Raw genomic sequence first — 25,964 nt, forward strand, 5'->3', positions numbered from 1 at the left:
CGAGCGTGGACATCCTTGTCTTATTCCTGATCTTCGAGGAAATGCTTTCAGTTTTTCACCATTGAGGATGATGTTTGCTGTGGGTTTGTCGTATATGTTCTTTATTATTTTGAGGTAGGTTCCCTCCATGCCCCCTTTCTGGAGAATTTTTATCGTAAATGGGTGTTGATTTTGTCAGAAGCTTTTCCTGCATCTATTGAGATGATCATATGGTTTTTATTCTTCAGTTTGTTAATATGTTGTATCACATTGATTGATTTGCGTATATTGAAGAATCCTTGCATCCCTGGGATAAATCCCACTTGATCATGGTGTATGATCCTTTTAATGTGTTGGATTCTGTTTGCTAGTATTTTGTTGAGGATTTTTGCATCTATATTCATCAGTGCTATTGGTCTGTAATTTTCTTTTTTTGTAGTATCTTTGTCTGGTTTGGGTATCAGGGTGATGGTGGCCTCATAGAATGACTTTGGGAGTGTTTCTTCCTCTGCAATTTTTTGGAAGAGTTTGAGAAGGATCGGTGTTAGGTCTTCTCTAAATGTTTGATAGAATTCACCTGTGAAGCCATCTGGTCCTGGACTTTTTGTTTGTTGGAAGATTTTTAATCACAGTTTCAATTTCATTACTTGTGACTGGTCTGTTCATATTTTCTATTTTTTCTGGTTCAGTCTTGGAAGGTTATACCTTTCTAAGAATTTGTTCATTTCTTCCAGGTTGTCCATTTTATTGGCATAGAATTGCTTGTAGTAGTCTCTTAGCATGCTTTGTATTTCTGCGGTGTCTGTTGTAACTTCTCCTTTTTCATTTCTGATTTTATTCATTTGAGTCCTGTCCCTCGTTTTCTTGATGAGTGTGGCTAATTTTATCAATTTTGTTTATCTTCTCAAAGAACCAGCTTTTAGTTTTATTGATCTTTGCTATTGTTTTCTTTGTTTCTATTTCATTTATTTCTCCTCTGATCTTTATGATTTCTTTCCTTCTACTAACTTTGGGTTTTGTTTGTACTTCTTTCTCTAGTTCCTTTGGGTGTAAGGTTAGATTGTTTATTTGAGATTTTTCTCACTATATTAATTTTTAACCTTTTATGTACAAAGATAATGTCTTTTTTGTATGTGTAGATTATTTTTGATTTTTACTTCAGTTGAAATCATATTTCACTTACAGGGAAATTTAACCTTTTTTAGTACAGTTATTATACTTGGTCTTCATGCAGAAGTTTTGCTATCTCTTTTGTTTCCTTTTTCTTTTTTACTCTATAGATTATTTTATCTTCCTTTTACTTCTGTAGTGATTTGGAAAGTATCATAGTTTTAATTTTATTTGTGTTTATCTTTAAATTTTTCAAATGATCCATGTAAGTAACAAAAAAAGTGTTTACTCCTTTATATAATTTTTAAAATTTTGTAAAATATACATAACATAAAATTTACCGTTTAACTCTTTTTGAGTGTATAATTCAGTGGCATTAGGCACATTCACATTGTTGTACAATTGTCACCATTATCTGTCTCCAAAACTTTTTCATCATCTCAGAGTGAAACTCCACACCCACTAAACAGTAACTCCCCACTCTCCCCTTCCCCCAGTCCCTGATAACCACTATTCTACCTTCTTTCTTTATTAGTTTGTATATTTTAGGTACCTCATATGAGAGGTATCATACAGTACTTGTCTTTTTGTATCTGGCTTATTTTACTTAACATAATGTTTTCAAGAGTTATCTTGTTGTAGCATGTGTCAAAATACCATTCCTTTTTAAGGCTGAATATTTCATTGTATGTATACCATCTACTGCATATTGTTTATCCATTCATATGTTGGTAGACACATTTCTACCTTTTGGCTGTTGTGAATAATGTTGCTGTGAACATTTGTGTACAAATAAGTGTTTGAAATCCCTGCTTTCAATACTTTTGGGCATATACTCAGAAGTGACATTGCTGGATCATATGGTAATTCTATGTTTAATGTTTTGAGGAACTGCCATACTATTTCCACAGTGACTGAACCTTTTACATTTCCACCAGCAATGTACAGGTGCTCCAGTTTCTCCACATCCTTGTCAACGTTTGTTATTTCCTATTATTTTTGATAATGTCCATCCTAATGGATGTGAAGTGTATCTATTGTGGCTTTGATACTTTATGTAACTTTTATAGGCCCCATATCTTTTAGTTTTATTTCCTGTTTATTTATCCTTGAATTAAAAAATTTCTGACATACATTATATTTTTGTCTTTAGTTTACAGGTAATTTCTCATTTTAATTTTCATATATTTTCCTTGGAAAGTTGAGAGTGAGAACTCCAGTGCTTTTTTTGTTCTACCCCTTTTCTGATACTGTCCTTTCAGCAGCTAGTTTATAGGGTCATGTCAACATATCTAGGATATATTTTGGTCTATGTTGTTATGACTTGCCAGTTAGTCTACTGTATTTTAGTTTTCATGTTTTATGCATACCTTTCAATTTAAATGATATAACTTCTATTTAAGTAGTAAGGTATCTAGGAATTTATGAGGGTGGAACATTTGCTCTGAAACAACCTTATTACCTGAAGAGAGAGATTATACAATTTAATATTTCATTGTTTTTTAATTATTTGACTTTCCCTGTTTCATTTCTTTAGTAACTTTGGGATCACTTTGAGGGCAGGGATCATGTCTCTTGAACTAATGCATTTTCCACCCATATACCTGCCACTGTGTTAAGCATACACTAAGTCCAATAAGTATTGGATGAGAGATTTACATGTAGTGTTCAAAGTTGGAACAATTAAGCACTAGAAACTAGGAGGAACTAATGGTTCATTAAGTTTTTGTATTTTGTTTATTTTTATTTATTGTTAGTTGAATTCATCATATTAAATACTTAAAAATTGTTAGCTGTTTAAAAAATTTAGGTATACTTATCATTCTTTCCTACCGTTAAAAGTATCTCAGCATGTATTGGTTATTCTTATACAGAGGAATACATTTATATTATTTAATGATAACATTTTATATTGTTCTCCATGACATTTCTATATTGGCCCCTACAATTGATTGTTTTCTTCTGTTTTGTGTTTAAATGTTTGCAGAAAAAGAAACTGCTCATGGTGTTGGGGTCCCTTGGAGACAGCATGTGCTACCATAAAAGCAACATCAGTTTGGAACAACCAGAGGCGGTGCTGGTGCACCACAGGATGGCCTTTGTCAGCATTTCGCTGTTTGCAGTCCGACTGCTGCAGACGCTTCTCCCTGTTGAAAAGGTAAGGCAGGTAGCGTGGCTTATTTGTAGTTTACTGGGTGTTACAATCACTGTCCTGTTGTAAATTCCTTCTGATCATTTCACGATGTACAAAGATTATATTGGAAATGCAGAAATTGAGAAATGGCTAACATTTTTGATTAGTTTTTTTTTTTTTGATTAGTTTTGACAAATCAATTGATAGAAAAAAAATACTAATTTTTAAAGATAACTTTTAAAAACTGTGGTGTAATATGTTTAGAAAGGTGCACAGTTCAGTGCATTTGTACTAAGTGAATATATCTGTGTTTAGAAAGTGACCACCCCCCAAAACATGAAGTAGAAAATGACTAGCCTTTCAAGGCGGCTTCCTGTCGCTTACCCTCTTCTGTCCCCACCCCTGCAAGCTAAACTCCTTTCTGACTTCTGTCACCGTAGAGGGGTTTTTCTGTTTTTGAGCTTTATATAAATAGACATATGAAGTATGTAATTGCTCAAGATGTTTTTTTTTTGAGATTCATTGTTGTTGTTGCTTGTAGCAGTTGTTTAATTTTTATTGCAAAATACTATTCCATTATGTGACTGTATGTTAAAGGTGATTTTAATAGGTGTAAACATTTCTTTTAAATCATCTTATTGACTGTACTTTAAAGTGGAGGTTATATCTCTGAATTTGAACGTTGGTGGTAAAAGTATCTCAAATGACTCATATGCAAGTGTTGTGTAGTGTACTTATTGCAAAAAGAAAGGTGTGGCATTGTGCTTAACTGAAGGTATGGGAAAAATTACTGCAGCTCAAGAACCATTTCCTGTGCCTTTTGTTGTCCTTTGTTATAGCCACTTGCCCTTTTGCTCCCTAGAATTCTGCAGAGCATGTAGTCTAAACTCCATTTTTTAATAACACATATGTAATATATGCAATATAGTATCAGGTCATCTGGAAAAATAAGAATAGAACATTAAATTTTAAATATAGTATTTTCCTTTAGGGAGAATAACATTTCTGTTAATTTTAATTTTTAACTTTTTTATTAATTGTTATGTTTCTGAATAACACTCTGTGTTAAAGAGTGATAATTTTCCAAGGCATAAACATTATAAATTGAAGAATTTCAGTCATATAAGACTGGAATTGCATTTAAAATGTAGGTGTCTCAACTTTACATGATAATGTTATATAACTGAAAAATTAGTAGTGCTACAATAACTTGTTATTAAGTATTACAAATGATCAATCTATGTATAGGTTGAGGTGTTTTTGGAAAAGTTACTTGTCAGTTGTACCATAGAGCTTATTTATTGCTTTTTTGATTATAGATTTTTTTTCATCTATATGCTTATTTGGGCAGGAATCAAAATAGAAGTCAATAATTTATTTTATTTGACTTACTTTAGTGTTAGAATAATGTAAAGCCAACTCTCCATGTCTTTTTTTTTAAGGTAGCTATTTTTTGTTTTTGTTTTTGAAGGCAAATCAGTACCTGTAATTTTGGGGAGCTCTTTTAGATATGTAGCTTGGAACTTCATTAGAACAGTAAGTGGGGTCATTGAAGAGATTGTAATTAAGGTATCAGCTTATAGATGGTTATAATTGCTTTGATTGATTAACTAAGAACTTTAAAATGAGATCTAAACAAACATGCTCTTCCATTGCTATTAAATTTCTCCTTCAGTTTATATAAATACAAGGTTATGCTGCCCTCTGCCTGTTGCTAGCCCACCAAAAATTGAAGTGGAATTTGGACTCTGAAACTTTCTACCTTAAAAGTGGCTTTTAAATATTTGAGTTGCCACTTACCAAATAATGTAATTTTAAAGTTGGAAAATGATATAGTATGAATCTATGTAGAGATTTCCTGAATTTGAATGTTTTGATAAAATGCCCTTGAAGACCTTTCCTGAAATTGATAATTGCTGATTTTAAATGAATTTGGAGAATACCCAGGTATAGGTTAAAATGATGCATTGGTAAATGTTATTACCAATGTTATAAATTAAAATTAAAAGTGTTCTGGTTGGGTAAATCAAATTGGTAAGACAAATGAAGTTAACTTCATATGGGGGAACCATCTGGGAAATAAGAGCTAAAAATACTGGCCCTGTGCCAGAAACAAGATCCCAGAGCATCCTAGGAACCCCTGTGACCCTTTCTCAGCCAAGCAGACTGAAGGTAAGGAAGAATTTATACCACAAGATTTTTGACCTTTTTAGTGAGGTATGTAAAATCTAATAATTGGGTGTAGCTGATTGATTCAGAGCAGCGTTTCTCGAAGTGTAGTGTGCAGCCAGACCACCAGAGATCTTGTTAATCAGATCTTGCATATTCTGGTCTGTAAGGTCTGGGTGGGGCCTGAGAATCCGCACTTCTGACACGCCGTGCCAGGACAGTGCCGTGGCTGCTCTAAGTGGCAGGGTTTAGAGAAAGCAGTGTCATACCCCCTCCTCCTCCTCCAGCGCGCACGGGATGACGACGCTGACTCTCCATCTAACACTGGTGATGGCTGTCCACCGAAATACCGCCACTTTTCGTCCCAACTGACATGTGGCTAATGCTCATATATGTAGGACCACCGTCTTCAGTCTGGGGTGTAAACTGTGATGGGTCCATTGGCCATGCAAGGATTAAACGTATGACCTTACCTTGGTGCTCTGAGTTGCTGAGAGGAGTTTCAGGTGTAGGTATGCAGAGTGAAAATGTCAGAATTCCTTCATGATGGGGTGAGAAGAGGAAAGAAAGGAAATTAATACTTATTGAGTGTGATATGCCAGACACTCTGCCCAGTGCTTATTTAATCCTCACATCAGCTATTCTTATTTTTCTGCCTAGAGTCAGAGAGAGCTCTTTTAAACTAAAACACAGTGCCTTTGGAGTTAGATCCACTAGGATTTACTATCTTAGCGCAGAGCCCAACTCACTGAGTCTCCTTTGCTAATTCCTCTCTATCTTCCTAACCTCTTAAAGGGATGGAACCCCAGGACTGGCCATGGCCCTCATGAGATATCATCCCATTTTGGTCTGTAAGTGCCATCTATCTGCGGGCACCTCCCAAACTTATATTTTCAGGCAACACGTGTCACCTGAACCACAAACTCATATGTATATATCCAATATCCTTTTTGACGTCTTCACTTGACAGTTGATATCTCCGACTGAACATGCCCCAAACCTTACTTCCCTGCACAAATGTGTTCTTCCTCTGGTCTTCCCTAGCTCAGTAAATGGCACCTTCATTCTAGTTGATTGTTGATCAGGAAAAAACCTTAGAGTCATCCTTGATTCCTGTCTTTCACACACACTTAGATCCAATCCCTGAGCAAAATGTGCTACTTCTCCTTTGAACGTCTCTCCAGAACCTGAACACTTCTCCCCACTCCCACCGCTGCTCCCTGAGTTAAGCCGCCATCCTGTCGTGCCTGGATTATTGCAGTGACCTCCTCCTTGGTCTCTCAGCTTCCGCCCTTGCTCTTTTCCATCTGTTCTCTCCAGACTCATCCTGAGGCTTGCTCGAAACCTTCCAATGCTCCTTCTGAGGACAAGTCCTTATAATGACCCAAGGCCTTACCTAATCTGGCACCACTGCCCCCTGACTCCATCCCTCAGCACAAGCTCCAGTGGCCTCCTTGCTGTCAAATATACTCTGTGTCCGAGCCTCTGTACTTGCTGTTCCCTCTTCTATGAGTGCTTTTCCCTCAGATATCCACTCCTCCAGTTCTCTGCTTAGATGTTACCTTATCAGAGAGGCCTTCCTCTGCTTCCACCTCCTGTCACTTCTCTGTTCTTCTCCATCTTTCCTATCCCCTGTTTTAAAAATTTTCTTAGCACTCCTAGCCACACTGGACAAGTATGGTTTACTCTGTGCTTTCTCCACTGGAGTGTTAACTTCGTGAGGGCAGAGGTTCTGTTTTATTTCCTGCTGTGTCCCCATGACCTGGAATGGTGCCTGGCATACGGTAGGGGCCCAGTGAGTATTTGCTGAGTGAGCAAATAATTCGTGACTAAGTAATTTAGTTTCTCGCTCTCTCTTTTTTCCCCGCTAGGAGAGTTGTTTACAGAATAAGGAAATTTCTCTAGACTTTATAATAGCTGCTGTCTTAATAGTTGTTTTTTTTTTATGCTTAGTAACCTAAAATGTTGATTCCTTTAGCTTTTGATATTCATTTGGCAACTGTATTTCATTTAAAAGCATTATTTAGGGCTTCCCTGGTGGCACAGTGGTTAAGAATCCGCCTGCCAATGAAGGGGACATGGTTCGAGCCCTGGTCTGGGAGGATCCCACATGCCGCGGAGCAGCTAAGCCCGTGTGCCACAACTACTGAGCCCACGTGCCACAACTACTGAAACCCACGTGCCTAGAGCCCGTGCTCCGCAGCAAGAGAAGCCACCGCAATGAGAAGCCTGTGCACCGCAACGAAGAGTAGCCCCTGCTCGATGCAACTAAAGAAAGCCCACGTGCAGCAAAGAAAACCTAATGCAGCCAAAAATAAATAAATAAATTTTAAAAAAACCAAAGAACAGTAATTCTAAAAAAAAAAAAAAAAAAAAAAGCATTGTTTAGCAGATTTAGCTCTTAGACTTTCAGGCAGTTAATGATTATCCTTAAAATAGGTTATCCATGAAAAAATTATGACCAAACCTACTTTAATAAAGGCAGCATTTCAGCCATAGTAGTGAACCCTGCCAAATGGTTTTCTCTGAACATTGAATTTTCAGGCCTTTTCATTTTCTTAATTGATACATAAAATCCTATCGCAAAGCTAGAATCATTAAAAGAAACAAAACCTAGCAAAGGGTTTTTTTAGTCTTAAATCAATTGATTTAAGTTATAAAACATACACTATTTCATTTGGGCCCCTTCATTTTATACTAATTAAAGGTCAGTCTTCTGTGAGTGTTCTAGAACTATTTTAAATATGTTGAATTTCTCCTTTCCCCTCTAAAACACAAACAAAACCAAGTAAAAATTAATTTTTGTTCGAATCCGTCTATAGCTGTACTTGATTTAGTGTTATTCAATATGTAGTTAATAAGCCCTGGGCTATATCCTCAGGGGTTTATTGCATTTTTCTGGAGATTTGTGTGCACCTGCACGAAAAACTTAGAGAAAAAGGCCTGGTGCCTTCAGTTCAGTAGCAGAGGCATAAATGAGGTGTGGGCCCAGAGGGAGAGCAGTTCTGGGTGTTGATGTGGGGAAGAGGAGGTATCCTGAATCCCAGACTTTGGGAAGGAGTTGAAATTTGGACTTGGGATATTTTGGGCAGATAAAAATTGCATTGAACAAAGGTGTAGATAAATGATGTGTTGGGGAATAGAATTTTCTTTGGAAAAGCATAGACTTTGTGATAGAGAATTACTAAAAAAGTTGAACTACATTAATATTATAGTTTACTATATTTATCTAAAAATGGTTAAATTTTTTTTTTTTTTTAATTTATCTAGGCAAGCCACTTTTTACCAGAGCCTATGTCAGCAGCATTATTTCTAGTTTCTTTGGACATGCCTGTTTCTTTGGAATATCCAAATATTCATGAAGCTGTTGTGGCCTATTTGGAACAGCTGAATTCTGAAAACTACAGTATTTATAAACGAACTGCAGAGGCTGTTTATTCACTTGAGTGTACCTGTAACTTCCTGTCTGATGTTGGGAAGGAGGTAAAATGTTTTGTTAATATCTCTTTAAAATTCCTTTGATAAAATATTTAGAAAATTTAACCTATAGTTTTCAAATTGATGGACATTTAACAATTGAATTCTTAGGGGTGGGATCCATTATTACTGAATGGCCCAATTATAAGATTAAAGTAAGGGTATGATTTATATAAAAGTAAAATGAAGATTTAGATTAATGAATGGTATATATTCATGAGACCAGTGGTTTTTAAAAAACAATAATTATTATCAATATCTTTATTAGTGAGTGCCTCTTTGAAGTGGCTTACTGTGGGTGAACAGAGTGACAATTGATGTAAACAGAATTATAAGGGCCATTTTAGTGCTTATTTGTAGACACATTTTTTTCCCTTAATATTTTATAGACCTTTATTTATTCACAGAAAGAGCCTGATTTTTTATTAAATAAAGCCATGAACTAGATTGTAAGGTAGTAGGATGACTTTTGATACCATGTTATAGCAATAATTATGTATTTGTTATTTATCCCTTTTAGGATATTATTTAGTATGTTATCAATTAAGGGGTTAATGAGTCTTAAAACAGACATTGACTACAATAGTTGTTTACTGTTTGAAAATACCAAAATGGGTCCTGAAGATCTTGAAAAATCAGGAGCGAAATTTTATTCTGTTTGGCCCCTACAGTGGAGTTTTTTTGAACCTCATATTTTAAATTTTCCTATTTACTCACTATTGTTTATTTTTATTTTTCCCCCCACATCTTTATTCCACTGTATCTTGTCTCCTCCGTGATAGAATTTTGAACTGCCTTTTAGTTGAATTATTTCTGTGGCATTCTGCATGGTCAGTTAATCACACACATATTGATCATTCTGTTTTCCCTAGAACCAGTCAGGATGTTAGAAGTGGGAGGTGGATCTTAAAATACATGAGTCCTGCCTTGAGCTGCAGTTAGTAGGGGGATAAGGCCACAATTGAGCAGTTAAAGAACCATGCCACTCAGAGGTAAATAATATAAAGTCTTAAGTGGCGTTGAGTTAGGCATTTTCCCCACATTTTTGCTCCTAGTCTGACGTTTTTGGTTTGCTTGTTGAGCAGGTTGACTTAAGCAAATGTGAACAGTCTCAGGGCCTCTGGACGATCTAATTTCTTGAAGCTGCTTTGTTAGCTGTTGAGAATTTTATTGTACATGACCTTGACATTTACTGTTCCATTCTCTTCTTTTTTTAGGGAGAGAAGAATCTCTTAGAATTAGTGGAGCTGGCAGATCAAGCCTTACATAGCTTTTCCTATCATCAGCATTTCCCCCTAATAAAGGAAATCATCTGCATTTGTTCAAAGATGTAATATTTTCTTTCTTAACATGATTATATTATTATAGGGTGTGTGTGTGTGTGTGTGTGTGTGTGTGTGTGTGTGTGTAAGTTTAGGAGCAATGAAAATGAAACTGGTCTTAAATTTGTTATTTTTTAGTTTAAATTGCTTTTATATGTTTTGACCTTTAAACTGTATATGTATAGTAGCATTAGGACAGTTAACTGTTTTATTCAAGAGTAAGCTTTAAAAATGTCATGCCTGTAATCAACATGAATTATCCTTGGATTTTTATACATTTGTTTTGGTGTCTTTCCAAACAAGTATTCAAGCACATTTGTTTATTTATCTTTAACATTTTAATTAATAACTTGAATTGAGGATTTTTAAAATGTAAATTTCATTATTCCTACCTTTTATATGGATTTTTGGAAAGCATCATGCATTGGTTAATTTATTTGGGGGACATTGGAACAGATTTTTCTTTAAAACTTAGTATTTTCATTGCTTTTGGAAAGAGTAAATTCCATGGTGATAAATATCCATTAAATATGGGATTTATTTTTCTTTCTATCTATCTGTCTATCTATCAATCAGTCATCTCACATAATTACCTTTTTTTGTGGTGAGAACATTGACGATCTACTCTCTTCACACATATCAAGTATACAGTACAGCATTATTAACCATAGTCATCAGAACTACCTGTCCTGCATAACTGAAACTTTGTACCCTTTGACCAACATCTCTGCATTTCCTCCAGCCCCTGGCAACCACCAATTCTACTCTCTGCTTCTAAGAGTTTGACTTTTTTAGATTCCACATATAAGTCAGATCATGCAGTATTTGTTTTTCTCTACCCTGGCTTATGCCATTTAGCATGTCCTTCAGCTTCATCCATATTGTCACAAATGATAAGATTTCCTTCTTTTTTAAGGCTGAATAATATTCCATTATATATATGTACACACGCACATACACATACATACCTCATTTTAAAAAATCCATTCGTCTATCAACTGACACATTGTTTTCATGTATTGGCTATTGTGAATAATTCTGGAATGAATATGGGAGTACATATATCTCTTTGAGATACTGATTTCATTTTCTTTGGTTACAAACCTAAAAGTGGAATTGCTGGGTCATATGGTAGTTCTATTTTTGGTTTTTTGAGGAACCTCCATACTGTTTACCATAATGGCTGTACCATTTTACATTCTAAATATAGGTTTCTAAAGACGTTTTGTTTTTTTGTATTCTTTAAGAGAGAATATTCCCTGCCTTGAAACAAGTAAATGCTAGAGTAAATATTAATTCTGGGTTAGTTAAACAAGATCTCAGTTGTAGGAACTGGAGTAGGAAGAAACGCCTTTCTCTGTGCTTTTCAGTCTCATGTTTAGTACCTTACTTGCCTTAGATGTCTTGGATGTTTACCTTTTTACCAGCTGGAAATCTGCACAGGCCAGTCCATTATTACAAGGAGAAAGTCAGAAGGTGTTTCTACGTATGTTGTCTCACCCTTTGCTACAAGTGAAAGTTAAAACTTACCACTGTTGTCTGGAAATTGTTAAGGTAGGTTTTTTTGTTTTTGATTTTTTTGGGGAGCATTAACAGTGGATTTTCTGATTATAACTCCAAACTTAAATTACTTGACCTTTTGGATATTATATAAGAGTTATTACTCTAAAAATAGATGGTAGTTATTAGTCAACTCTTAAGAAATTTATACTATTGAATTCCCTTAGTAAGTCTAGCAACTGAATTGCCTTATTAGCAGTTTTAATAAGAATTACATTTATGTTGTGTTATTTAATGATGGAAAAATTGTAAGGAAAAGTTGACTTCTATCAAGTATTCAAAAGTGATTTCTATGCTCAGGAAAAGTTTTAGGTTATTATGGCTTAAATTTTATAGTTTCAGATCTGTTTTCTTAGTAATATTCTTTTCTTTCTTTTGAAACAAATATTTCCTGTGTTTTTAAATTATAAAATATTTCAGCATAGAATAGTACATAAATATTAACTATTTCAATATTGAAAAGAACACTGTACATAGGACAGTATAGAAAAATATATATATTCGTATGTACTCTTGAAAATGTCTCTTGTATTCAATACTCTTATAAGTGCTATCTAGATACAATGTTTACATTTTGCCATTTTTACTTATGATCCTTTTTTTCAGAGAAATAAAAATATTAGTTATAACTGAAGCTTCTTTCCTTTCTCTTCCCCCTTTTTTATGCCACCAAGATAACCACTCTTACAAAGTTTTTGTTTATCCTTCCCATGCATGTGTTTTATATATGCATATCTCTATAAATCATATATATTACTGTTTTTGTCTCTTTAAAAAAGTATATAATTTCATACCGTACACATGTTTTTGCTGCCTGTTCTTTTCCTTTAATAGTAAGGTTTAAGATCTACCTAGTGGATTCATCTTAACTGCTCTTTACTTTGAATATACTTTCTTCTATTAATTGATAAGTATTTAGGTTCAGTCTACTTTTTACTGAACTATGCTTTTCAGTATTTTCAATGACAGTCTGTAACTGATAGTGCATGTGTTTGAAAATGTCTTGATTTCACCTTACTCTTGAATGATAGATTAGCTGGAATTATAGAATTCTATAGAATTCTATAGAATTATAGATTGACTGCCATTTTTCCTTAGCACTTTGCCAATACTGCTTTGCTCTTGTTAGGCTTTTATCGCTGTCGAGAAGTCTGCTATCAGTTAAATTATAATTTCTTTGTATTTTTTTTCTTCTAGTTGCTTTTAAGATCTCCTTAGCTCTGGAGTTCTGCAGTTTCATTACAATGTAACTTTGTATACACTTTTTATTTTAATGTATCTTTTTTAGCATGCTTCAGTTTGAAAACTCATGTCTGCCTTCACTTCTGGATAATTCTCAGTCATTATTGTTTCCCTTATCCTTGCTGTTCTCTCCAAGTGGAACTCTCATTAGATCATGTTAGATCTTCTTATTTTACCCTTTGTGTCATTTAAGCCCTCTTTTATATTTTGCGTATCTTTTTTTGTTTTGTTTGGATAGAATTCCTCAGTACTGTCATTCAGTACACTAATTCTTTGCTCAACTATGTCTAATTTGCTTTTTAAAAATTGTGGTAAAATACACATAACATCAAATTTACCATTTTAACCATTTTTAAGTTTTTGGTGGCATTAAGTACATTCACATTGTGCAATCATCAACATTATCCATCTCTAGAACTTTTTCATCTTCCTAAATTGAAACTCTGTACCCATTAAAAAATAACTCTCTATTCCTCCAGCCCCCCCCAGATCCTGACAACCACCATTCTACTTTCTGAATTTGACTGTTCTAGGTACCTCATACTTGTGGAATCATATAATTGTCTTTTTTGTGTCTGGTTTATATCACTTAGCATCCATGTTTAGTATATATCAGAGTTGCATTCCTTTTTAAGGATGAATAATATTCTGTTGTATATATACCACACTTTATTACCCATTCATGTGTTAGTGGACATTTGGGTTGTTTCCACCTTTTGGCTACTGTGAACAATGCTTCAGGTATACAAATATACCTGCTTGAGTTTCTGCTTTCAGTTTTTTTGGGTACATATCCAGAGTGGAATTTGTGCTAATTTTGTGGAAGAGACGATACAGAGTCATTACTTATATGCAGGTGCATCACTGTATTGATAAGAAAAATCCCACATATATGTTGTCCTCCCCCTCACCCAGAAATTTAAATCTGTTTTGATTTGAATTTTCTCTTTGTCAAACCTCAGTAAGCAAAATGCAAACACCTTAGGATAAGTTTATGGTGTTGTTTATTTCCTTTATGTCTGTTATTATGAACAACTTTAAAAGATTATGGTTGTCTCAGCAGTTTGGTTATTTAATTTGTCAAGACCACTCTTGTTGGCTGAAAGAAATGTAATAGGTGTCTCATGCAGACTCAAAAACTGTTAAGAGAATCTTTTTTTGTCCTCTACCGGTTAAAAGAAAAGTTTCAGTGACATAAGTACTAAAACTGGATTTGAATTATAAACAGAAGAAAGAGGAATGCTTTGGAAAAATCACTGTCACTAATTTTTAAAAACTTTTTGTATTATTTTGCAGGAATGTTTAGATGTCCATAATGTCAGTAAACCTGTGTCTTCCCTTTGTAATGGAATTCATTTTCTACTTCACCCAAAAGTTCTGTACGAAATCTCTGCGTTTGGTATTCAAGAGCCCAAAAATGAGGTATGGCATGTTAGAAGGAAGTACAAAAGACTACTCTGATTCTTTAGATACTCAGCTAAATCAAGATAATATTCTAATGTCACCAGGTAGTATGATGAGAAACTAAAAAGAAACTTGTCTTTGATGTATGGGTTCAGTTCAGTTGTTGTTTATCTAAAAAGAAATGTTAAAAAAAAAAGAGGCTCAAAATACAGGACATACTTGTTCTCAGAGAATTCAGATCAAACTGTTAACTTAAGTTTTTCATGTAAGATGTAGGAATGATGCAGTAGTTACAGTAAGCATAGTATTTCCTTAAGGAACATTTTTATTCAATGGAAAAATATACTTTAAAGGTTAAAAAAATAAAAAAGGAAGTCATTAAGGGGGAAGGACTGGTTGAGAACGGAAGGTAAGATGATGCTGTGGAAATAGGAACGTTTGAAGGAAGAGATGCTAATGACCTTTCCAGATTTTATGAAATGTTACAGGTATGTGAGATGACTTAACGGGCCACCTCCTCTTGGATTGTTCCCCCTGTATTGTTGAGCAGGTGAATGCCACGGCCAAGGCCATCCTGATGCATCTGCTGCAGGGGCGACTGAGGATGACAGCACCGACCTGGAACAAGTTTATCGAGTCTCTGTGTCCTGTCATCCCAGTGCTACAGGTACTCTGTGCTCACCCGCTTACGCTACCTTTTCTCTTTGGTGAGCGTGATTGATTTAAACGCACGCAAGCAGTAGAACCATCATGCTGTGGGAGAAATGAAGTGAAGCCGCGAAGGCGCTGTGGATAAGGGAACAGGAAGTGGGCGGCTGTCTTGTTTCTGGCAGAGGTTAAAGCGGGCTAGCGAATTTGTCTGTGTACACCGGGTGGGAGGTTAAGAAGTGAGGCGCAGGCATTTAGCATTGACTGTGAAAAATAGAGCTCAGCCTTATATAAAGGCTTTTAGGCAAAGCTAACAGTGCTTTCTAAACAGACTTTATGTAATGAAACTGGCTTCATGAATTCTGTCTTTGCATATATGGATTAGCCTGATACTTTGACTAATGAGCTCTTAGAAACAAAGCTTTTTTAACAGTCCTTCTGGGCTTAGGTAAAGGATGGAGGGAAGGGCAGGGCCTTCCCTCCCTTGGATGAGAAGGTGGAGATGGGAAACACCATCGTAGGAACAGTCCTCTTAGAAGAGAGAGCCCGGGCCTCAGGCCCTGCCGCTTGCACAGCTCAGTTCCGTGCAGGTGCCCTGGCAGCACCCCACCTTTGTACTGAGGGGACGGGTCTGAAGGTCTGGGAGGGGCCTCGTCTAGGGGCAGTGCCGCGACTAGAATCTTGGAAAGTAGAAAAATTAGCAAGTGTCAAGAGGGTTGGCACATCTTCCTGAAGTTCTCCAGTATTATTTTTTAAATACAGTTGTATGTAGGCTTCTTACCTCATGTAGGTTATTTTGAAAAGTCATATTCAACTGAATTGAAAGAAATCTGTGAGTTGCCTGACAGGTCAACGCAATTCTTATTTCAAGTTAAAAAAGTAAGCAGTGTGTGTGTGCATACAATCAAACGGTCATTTCTCTTTCTATGAAATCTGTTAGGGCCATGCCGACACAGAGGATCCTTTGGGTAACTGCATTCTCCTCCTAAGCAAAGCGAGTTCTGACGCTGGTGAAGGGATTCTCCCCTGTGCCACCCGGTTAAAGTCCATACTACGACTCCTGCTGGTGAAAAAGCCGTCGTAAGTACAGCAGAGTCTGCTGAGTGTGAAAGATGAACGGGAATGTTCTAGGAACGGGCAGTAATCGTATCAAACAGTATAGAACCAAAGGAGGTAAAGGAAAGTGATTCTCTTACCAGACAGAGACGGGGAGCTAATGGCTGGAACTAACCCGGTAAAGGTCTTTTGGACACTTTCTGAGACGCTCTGTCCGTCCTCCAGCCTTGCTGTCGGGTCAGCCTGTGTTACGGCATCGCTGCCCTCAGTGCTGTTCACAGTGCTGCTGCGGGCAGGGTGGAGAGCCGTGCAGAGAAACAGATCGCAAAAACCATAGGGCATTCGCGTTGTCTTCTCTCCTTAGAAATTGTTAGTCTCCTGGAGTGCAACTTTTCTAATTAAATACTTGTTCTGAAAATTAAAGTTTTTCATGAAAGTGTAGTGGACCAGTTGCCTCATATACCAGGGTATGCGCGTACTTTAATCTTGTTTAGCTTGTCCTCTTATTTGGGAAACTGAAAAAGTGTCCTTTCCTCTACCATTAGTGTAAGTGTCATTTTAACTAAAAGAAAAGAAGGAGAGAAAGATTGTCTTCCTTCCCTCTCTGTCAGTGCAACATGAATCTTGTGTTATTCTCTTTAGGTAGCAGTGGTTAGATTTTCTCTCACTGAGAAGAGAAAAAAAGCTTAGAGTAAAGATGGATAAGCAGCGATGAAGAGAAAGTGTCGGTTGAAAAGGCTAGGAGAAACAGACAGATGTTCTTTTGACAATGGATAATTTTGTTTTCCCCATACTTACATCAGGATAATGCAGTGGCTTATTTATAAACAGATGATCAGACTAAAAATTAAGGAAGTAGGTGAAATAAACTAAAACGTTAAGAGAATGGAAGGAGGAAAGTCAGAGGAGATTGTAAGGGCACATGCGTCGTGCGGAGAGGAAAGTAGTGGGCGATGCAGGAAGCAGAGGGGCAGACGGGGTTAGTGTGTTTGTGCTCCTCGGGGATTGGCTTCTGCAAGTGTCCCCGTTGACCCTGGGCAGTGTCTTTATTAAGGTGCTAGTGTAGTATTCCCTACCCCAAGTTTGGTGATGTAACACAATAGGTGTATATTTTGGGTTCACCTTTGGGGGCCCAAAGTCTCCAGGTAAACAGAAACACTCTTACCAGGTAGGACATTCTAAGGGCTTAGAGATCCCCTCCCAGGAGCCAAGGGCAAGGCCAGACCTCTCTTTGGGTAAGGTAATTCTCAATTACACAGAACTTAAAGCAGTCTAAATTACATATTTGTTTTCATCATTTGACTAGTTCTACCCCATCTCACCAGACCATAAACTCCATTAGGCAGGAACCCCATCCATTGGCTAATCTTTACATCCTCAGAACTTCATTGAGAACCTTGGGCATAAATATGCTCAAAATGTATTTGTTGAAAGAAATAAGTATAGAGAAATAAGCGCACCACGGTGCTCATGCTAAACCTAAAGGCTAAATTTATCTACCGGAGGAGGAGCTGCATTAAAGACATGCTTTACGTACCCCTCTCTAGGCTTTTGCCTGGGGCTGGTGGCTGTCTCTCCACTGAGGAGCCGCGCTGTTAATGCAGAGGCGCTGGCACGGCGGGCGGGGGGGCGTCGTGCGGGTGTCTGCCTGTTCTGAGCTTCCCTGAGTCACAGCAGATGGGAGACGGAGGCTTGCCTGGCTCCCACACCCTCTTGGAGTAAATATTTGCCCCCAAAGACGATATCTGTTAGTAATACAGTAAATTCCCGCTTTCTCTAGATTTGGTAAGCCCTTGAGAACCGTGGTGGGCAGTGGAACCTAGCAGCGCACAACACAGACACGACGCTGCCCTTCCAGAATTGGGCGTGTGATTGAGAAGAGAGACCTTACCGGTTATACTTTATTATTAATTGTAATACAGCGAGATCAGTGTTACGATGGGGGACTTCAGGGGGACAGGACTCAGCCTTTGCTGTGGTAACACCCCGTGCAGGTTTTAATCGTAGTCTCACAAGTAGTGCCTAAAGCCTGCAACTTGTATTACTGCTTAGAATTTGCCCAGTGTCTGTGTAGTTCCAGAACCTGTCTCAGTAACTCATTGCTGCGCGTCCACTCAATGGTTTTTCTGTTCTTCCATTTCATTGTCTAGTGCATGCAGTATTTAACCTTTTCTTGAAATCGTCTACCTCCCCACTCAGTGCTCAACTGACCTTGATGCTAATCCATTCCAGATAAAATAGAATTCTGATGGGAACCAAAAGTATTTGTATTTTCATATTTGAGGGGATCTATTTCACCCCCAGTATCTCGCTTTAGCTGTTAGTATGATTACTCTCCTGGAGGTTCGACCCCTTGTTTGGGCTCTGCTCATGGGTCTGTGATAGTTTTTATGACTGAGATACATCACTAGACTTGGAGTCAGGAGCTAGGATTTTTAACTTGCAGACCGACTTACTGGAGCTGAGGTGATATTGACAGTGAAGTTCGTAGTCTCAGTGAGTCTGCACCTTCACTTGTAATTATTGATTATTCTTTATTTCCGCTGCTTATTCATAAATGTAAAATGCAAGGATAACTGTAGTTATACACTAAGTATTTTAATAGAAAAAGTAAAATGTCATCAGTAATGTCAGTATAAGCATAGCTAATTATTGTGTTGATTTGTAATAATTCTTTGTGTTATGGGCCTTTATAATTTCTATACATTTGTATATTACAAAATGTTGACTTAAAGACTTTGTTTCTTCAGGGTCCGGATGCTGGCATTAAAGCTTTTAGCAAGTCACCTTACAAGGGAAGAGGGGGCGGATACCAAGCGCCCTTCAATCGATGCCAGAGTTCTCTCCAGAGTTACTAATTTATTTATTGTGAAAAAGCCTATTGAACTCAAGTTGGATGACAGAAGAGAACTGATTATTAAGGTGATCATAACTTTCAAGTTTATTTATTCATAACTGTGTGGTTATTTGATATATTTTATGTTACATTTTTCAGTTTGTGTTATGTACGGGAGAGGGAGAGAAATGGTGGCTTCACGTGTGGTTTTTCCTGCCTAGTGTGAAGTTGTGTCCTGGCTTTTTCTGGCTCCTGGATACATTTATTTATTGAACAGATATTTCTTGAGTGCCTACTATATGCCAGCCATTGTGTCCCTTTTCATTCAGAATATACGCTGGAAATGCAAATTAATTTGAATAGTATCTTAAATACAACATAAGGCTAATCTAGTGGAAAGAAATTCTCTGATGACTCTTAAAAACAAACATCACTGACATAAAATTATTCTTCTTTTTCTTCTGTTGGAAATTGCCTGTAATGCTAAAAAAGAAAATATTAACGATGATAAAAGTTTTCAGCCTCTTCATTACAGGAAAAATAATATAGAAGGCAAGGGCAATTTCTTTTAAATGTTACAGTGGTTCTGAGTTTTTTTTGTTAATCTCTTTTCTAAATCTTTGGCTTTTTCCCCCTCTTAAGAGGCGTAGCCTTCATCTCCCTGTCTGTCCAGAACTGCACCCAAATCATCACGGACTAATGTAGGATCAGATAAAGCAAGCTGTCCGTTATCTTCATTGCTTCATTCCTGTGTTTTATAGCTTCTCCTGTGACTCCAAGTGTGCAGTCTGGCAGTTTTCTTTAAGTTTAGACCAGCCCCCGAGGCCTGTGGTAGAGCCACATGCAACACAACGGATTTTTTAAAACAGGGAAACACATTCAGTGTTCTTCTAACCTAAGCGTTCGGGGCCATCTGATGGCCCTGGCAGGAGGATTGGAGAACCTTCCATGGGCCGCATACCAGGTCCTGCTGGGGAATTCCTGCGTGCTGAGCCACTGGTATCACTACTGTGCCCTGTGCGTCGTGTGGAGGAAGGTGGAGTGGGATTCTAGAACTCTCTTTCCTGAGTCCACATTAGGGCTGCAGATGGCAGTGGCTGGGAGAAAGGAGGGGTGTGCTCTCTGTCCTTTTCTCTCCCCCTTTCCTGCTGTGTTTTGCCTCCTCAGACTCTGTCCCGGCAGGAGGTGACAGTCAGGGACTGCTATTGGGGGGCTTGGTCAGAGTGCTGGGCAGCAAGCCCCAGAGAGCTGTCTGCTTCAGGGTCCCTAAGAGGGGGAAGCGGAGAGGCCCAAGGGAATTCCAGCTGGTGGCTTCGGGGAGCAGCAGAGAAATCCCAAGCCACGTGTCTGGGGTTGCTGTTCTCAGGCTAGCCTGGAACTACCTGTAGTGATGTTGTGTAACTTGGATGGTTCATGGGTTATGAATGGCTTCTTAGCGGAAATGTACGTTAAGAGGAGAGGCTTATTTGACATGATGGCTCTTTGTTTTAGATCCTAACTCCCTCTCTGACCTAGCACATCATTGTTGCAAATGTAAATATATCAGTTACTTGAATAAGTTGGCCTTCGAGCTTTTGTTTTTATAACTGTAGACTTTTACTGGAGAATTGGAAGTAGATGAAAAACATTTTTTTTTTTTTCAGTTGGAGACTGTTGAAAAGGTATATGACATCTTTATCTCAGACGATATTGATCTTATTTTGAGAAAGTCAGCCGCAGAACAGTTAGCTGTGATCATGCAAGGTAATGTCTTTTAAGGAAAATGCTGCTGAGAATGGAATTTTAGATTGCTGTGTGTAGTAGTACTGGGGGTTGGCAAACTATGGTTTGTAGGCCAGTCTGGCCTGTGGCCTGTTTTTCTCTTGCAGCCTTCAAGTTAAGGGTGGTTTTTACATTTTTAACAAAGAATATGCGACAAAGGCCATATGCGGCCAGCAAAGCCCAACACATTTACTATCTAGTTCCTTAAAGAAAAAGTTTGCTGACCCCTGGTCTAGATTATTGTTGTTTGACCTGTGGAATGTCATTTGATAAAATTATCTTTCTTCTGAAATGTTGATATAATTCTAACAGTAAATTGCTTGTTCCTTTCTCAGTTTACCTAGTATATGATATTTCAGTTTGTTCCATCTTGCTTAGAGAAATCCATCAAATTGTACTTTGTGGGTAGGTAAGACAAAAATACTGCACAGTACTATGTATTTTCTTTAAAAGTTTATTTTTAAAAACAACTAGTAAAATTTACTCTTAGCTTCGTTTGTAGTGTTGTTATTCTTTGAGTTTTAAATTTTTTCCTATATGTGATGTATGTAATTTATCTTTAATGTTTGAGAGAAGTAATGTTGCATTTACATAAAAATATTTTTTTTAACTTGGAAGGTGGGGTATGATGAATATTCCCATCCTGACATTAGTGGAAACTGGGATGAGAGAGTAATTTGAAAGATCATATTCAACATATTTGTGGTTTTAATAACAATAATAGAGACTACAGAAAATAAGGCTCAAGCAAATGTGGAGAGCCTTGGCTAAGAAGATTAAAGAAAACTTAGAGGGTATTCTTTCGGTATTGTTTAACATTTCAAAAATAAAAAAGCTCATAATTTTGGTATGCACTATATGAGAGGGTAGTGGAAACTACCTTTTTAAAGTGGCAGCTAAAGGTAGTTACAGTGAAAGCTACAAATTAAATATCAACTTTATATTTGTACATTTTTCTCAATGAGAATGTAGGAGTACAAACTAAGAAAATTTGTCTGCAAGTTGTGAAATACTTGTAACTAATCTATAAGCAACTAGAGATTTTGGTGCTAGTGATATCTAGTACCTGTGTGTGTGTGTGTGTGTGTGTGTCTGTCTGTCTGTCTGTCTGTCTTAGTCTGTTTGGGCTGCTATAATAGAATACCATAGACTGGGTGGCTTATAAACAACAGAAATTTATTCTCACAGTTCTGGAGGCTGGAAGTCCAAGATTAAGGTGCTGCAGATTCAGTGTCTGGTGAGGGCCTGCTTCTTGGTTCATAGGTGACTGTCTTCTCCCTGTGTCCTCACATGGAGAAGGGGCAACAAAGCTCTCCTCTTTTTATAAGGACACCGATCTCATTCAGCAGGGCTCCACCCTCATGACCTCATGACCTCCCGAAGGCCCCACCTCCACGTACCACCACACTGGGGATTAGGTTTCAAACATGTGAGTTCTGTGGGGACACAAACATTTAGACTGCTCAGTGTACACACACACACCCACATGTATATGTTTATTAAAAAAGAGGTCATATTCTCTAGAAATATGTAGAGTATGTTACAGACCCTTTCTTTTATATTTGCTATTAACAGTTTGAGGTTAAAGATCTTGTATTAATATTGATAGAAAAATGCAAGTCATATTTACGCATTAGCTTGGGGAGAATTCTAAACATTTTGAGATGATGGATTTGGAAAAGAGAAGAAATGTCCATGAAAGAACATAAAATAATTTTCCATGTACAAATAAAAGTGTTCATTTGTATACTTAAAATTCTAGTTCTTTTCAGAATCTGAGCTAGTTCATTTAATTATTCTTCTTAAATAGTTTTTTTTTATATTACCAGAAGTAAGGTGTGCTTGTTACTTAAAAGTTTTCAAGTTGTTCAGATGTGTATAAAGTAAAAAGTTTAAAGTGTCCTCCTCTAATTTTCAACACTAAGTGTAATTATTTTTAAAAGTTTGAAAGTTGTGTGGCTGTCTATTCTGTTTTTAAAACTATAGAAAATGTTCTTTAACTTTTAGTAACTTTTTTTTTTTGGTCTACAGATATTAAAATGCATGCTATGGTGAAAAAATTATGCTTAACTGACAAGATAATTGAGTATTTAAATGAATGTGTGAGTCAGGATGGTGAGGTAAGACATATTTTTACAGATTGGTTTTTTTGTCAATTAAATTTGAAATGAATTCAACTGGATTTGGATGAGTACTTGGAGTTTCAATCTTGAGTAACATCCACTGCCTTGTTCATTTTTTTTATTTCTAAAAGTGAGGTCTCTAAAGGAAAACCTTAAAATTTCTATAAGATGTATAAGCAGAAGTATACACAAAACGTACTTTCAGTGGAAAATCTTAATATTTGCATTTTAGTTTCACACAATTTTGATGAAAAAGCATGACATTTAGAACAAGACGATGTTACAGTATATTTTATCTCACCTTAGAATTGATAAAAATTAATAACTGTGTTTTCCCCTGCTGGCCAGGTGGTAGAGTGTCTAGTTCAGCCAAGCCTCACGCTCCTGAGGAAGGTTCTCTGTGCTGACCCAGTCCTGCGTATTTCCCTCTCCCAACAACCTTCTCTCTTGACCCTGCTATTCAGAGGTAAATAAAATACATTCTGACAGTAATGAGAGCAATCTTAAGCTTTAACTGTTTATTCTTTAACTGTAGGTAACATTTACTTTCCGCTTTACTAACACAATAACAAAGTTTATTAGTGAATATGCCACTAAAAAAACCCATTGCAGTGGGAAATGTTTAACACTTTTGTGGGAATTTTCTTAAAATCCTGTTACAGAGTAGACCTTAGAGCTGAGAAGGGCTGAAGCCTCTGATCGCTCTCTGCACCTCGATGTAGCTGTCGTTTGGTGCTCAGACGGTCAGTTCTTACCTGTGGAGAGAGAGCGCTGCAGCTGCTGTCACTGTTACCTCTTTCCAGTGTCTGTTTCCTCAATCTTGTTTTGTTTGTGCCTTTAGATCTGACGCTTTGCTGTTATAACTGGTTATGTCCTTAAACTGGCATTCAGAGTGTATACACTCAGCTTGTGGGGAGTGGGAACTAGACCATCCTGAATGACTCTGAGCATTAACTTATTACATTTTATAAAGTGTGATTTTTTTTTAACCTTTTTCAGTTTGGTTGTAATTGAGTAATGTATTTAGGCGGAAAAATTCCATGTTATTTTTTTCTCTTTTTTTTCCTCTTCTTTTCTGACTGTTCTCAATAGAGAGCTTGGTAACATTCTGTGCTATTTTCTTTCCTAGAAATGTAGGCCATTGCTTTTAAATATTCTACAAGAGACATCTTGATCAAATGTCTCGATATGCTTAACCTTGTCAATTATCAGGCATGTAAGAGATTAATGATATTTATGTTCAAAATATTATGAGTCATTTTATTTTAGCATTTTCTTCTCTTCTAATGGCTTCTGCTTGCCAAGTGAATGGGACACAGTTTAAGTAACATTGATAAAGGTTCAAACCAGGTAAAGTTCTAAAGAGACTCAATGTGTTCGGCTTCATAAATTTTGAATAGTGTGTAAAATTTTACAAGTTTTTTTTTAGATTGATGTGGAAGAGTAGCAGTTATGGATCTCTAGTTTTCTTTTGTCTTGTTAATAATTGTCTTCCTATTAACCTCATTCAGTAGAATTTAGTTCCTAGTTTACCTTTTCAGTTATAATTTTGATTTAAATTATTCAAGCAATCAATTACTTATGAGCACCTACTAGATTCAAAGACATTTTCTAAGGCAACATAATCTGTACCCTTTTAATACTTTTTCGATCTCATTGATGTTTCCAAAATTACTTAAGTGAGCCTGAAAATGAATTATAATATCTCTCATTAATGAATTTAGGGCAAAATTAGTTTTTTAACTAGGTACTCAACAAGGAAAATTAATTCCTCAGCAAACATTTATAGAGTGCGTACTATGTGCTAGGCCAGTAGTGTCTGTATCCTCCAAACCTACCAGATCAGAAACTCTGTTTTAACAAGCCCTGCAGAGATTTGCATAGATTTGAAAGTTGAGAGCCACTGTTTTAGTGATGTCAGTTTATCTGGGTTAACGTCGCATTTCTCTGAGAATGGCATCTCTTCTTTTTGAGTTAAGATATTTTAAATTAGAAGTTCATTCTTTCTAGAGGTAAAAATATTTTATAAAGTTATGCTTCTTTTTATTTACAGTTTCCTTGATATTTCATGAAGATTGTACCGTCGTGACTGAAGTTGGAGCATTATTTTGTCTTCTGTTATTTGATGAAGTATCAAGAATGGATATGTGGTGAGCTATAAGAGTTTTAAAAGGTTTTTACTCTGAATTGTCTGTCTGAGTTTCTGTTGCAGTCTTATAGCAGTGCATGGAAATTTCTGACTTAGGAAGCTTATGCTTTCCATGGTAGATAAACATGGTATGATTTTTGGTTTGAATAGCAGTATTATGCACGTTGGCTCAAAAAGTCACCCTGAACTTTTATTGTTGAACATTACTAAGTACAAAATTTGATAATTACTATAGTAAGTTTTATCATTAATACGTTTTTTGGTATATACTCTCAATTTTGTGTGTTTTTTCTTTAATATTTAATAAAAAAACCTTGGGGAGGATGTTTAGGATGTAATATCTGGTTAACACTGACCCTGAGCAGGATCAGTGGGAGAGAGACACAGAGGCCACCTGCCAGTACAGCGTCTGCATGGTATGAATCATTTATTATATGGACTTCTTAAAGAAAAGCGTAATTTGCTCTTCAAAAGCAAATCCGGGTAGTAGCACCATGTCATAACTATACTAAATGACAGAACCAAATGCAACTCTTGATTTGAGTTTCAGTCAAGGAAGCGAAGCAAGTTGTGTTTCTTAGACAAAACGATGGTCTACTCAGTTGTTTCTTTCCTCTTGTGTTTCTTTTGTGAAATAGGTCTGATAATCCTTCCAATAAACCTTCTTCACCATCAGTCTTCAGTTTGCCTGTTTCAGTTTCTAGAAGGTAAAGAATTTATTTCTTTGATTTTTCTCAAAGATAAAATACTGTTACAGAAAGGGAAATCAAGATCTATAATTTGTTAAAAGTTTTCATCTAGCGTTTCATCATATGACTTGTAATGCTTTAATGTTTCCTTCATGGTGGTGCTTCTGAAAGTTCAGTAAGTGTACATCCCTGTCACCAAGTTTTTATTTTGATATTGTTCAAGTCTACACAAAACTTGAAAGAACTATATAGTGAACACTTGCATACCCTTCAGCCTAGATTCAGCAACTGTTAACACATGGGTC

General features: G+C 36.6%; 1 protein-coding gene across 5 annotated transcripts in view; it reads left to right on the forward strand.

Annotated features, from left to right (window-relative positions):
* Nucleotides 1–25,964, forward strand: part of RTTN (rotatin) — a 164,049-nt gene that overhangs the window by 25,857 nt on the left and 112,228 nt on the right. For all 5 annotated transcript variants that reach the window (XM_082355182.1, XM_082355183.1, XM_082355181.1 and 2 more), the window contains exons 11-23: nucleotides 3,077–3,247; nucleotides 8,663–8,875; nucleotides 10,087–10,199; nucleotides 11,619–11,745; nucleotides 14,290–14,415; nucleotides 14,948–15,064; nucleotides 15,986–16,125; nucleotides 18,852–19,023; nucleotides 20,581–20,680; nucleotides 22,730–22,818; nucleotides 23,170–23,287; nucleotides 24,875–24,971; nucleotides 25,609–25,677. In XM_082355182.1, the coding sequence (XP_082211308.1) occupies nucleotides 3,077–3,247; nucleotides 8,663–8,875; nucleotides 10,087–10,199; nucleotides 11,619–11,745; nucleotides 14,290–14,415; nucleotides 14,948–15,064; nucleotides 15,986–16,125; nucleotides 18,852–19,023; nucleotides 20,581–20,680; nucleotides 22,730–22,818; nucleotides 23,170–23,287; nucleotides 24,875–24,971; nucleotides 25,609–25,677 (1,652 nt within the window). The remainder of the gene's footprint in view (nucleotides 1–3,076; nucleotides 3,248–8,662; nucleotides 8,876–10,086; nucleotides 10,200–11,618; nucleotides 11,746–14,289; nucleotides 14,416–14,947; nucleotides 15,065–15,985; nucleotides 16,126–18,851; nucleotides 19,024–20,580; nucleotides 20,681–22,729; nucleotides 22,819–23,169; nucleotides 23,288–24,874; nucleotides 24,972–25,608; nucleotides 25,678–25,964) is intronic.

This window comes from Balaenoptera borealis (assembly GCF_965194805.1).
Source record: "Balaenoptera borealis genome assembly, chromosome: 14".
NCBI lineage: Eukaryota > Metazoa > Chordata > Mammalia > Artiodactyla > Balaenopteridae > Balaenoptera > Balaenoptera borealis.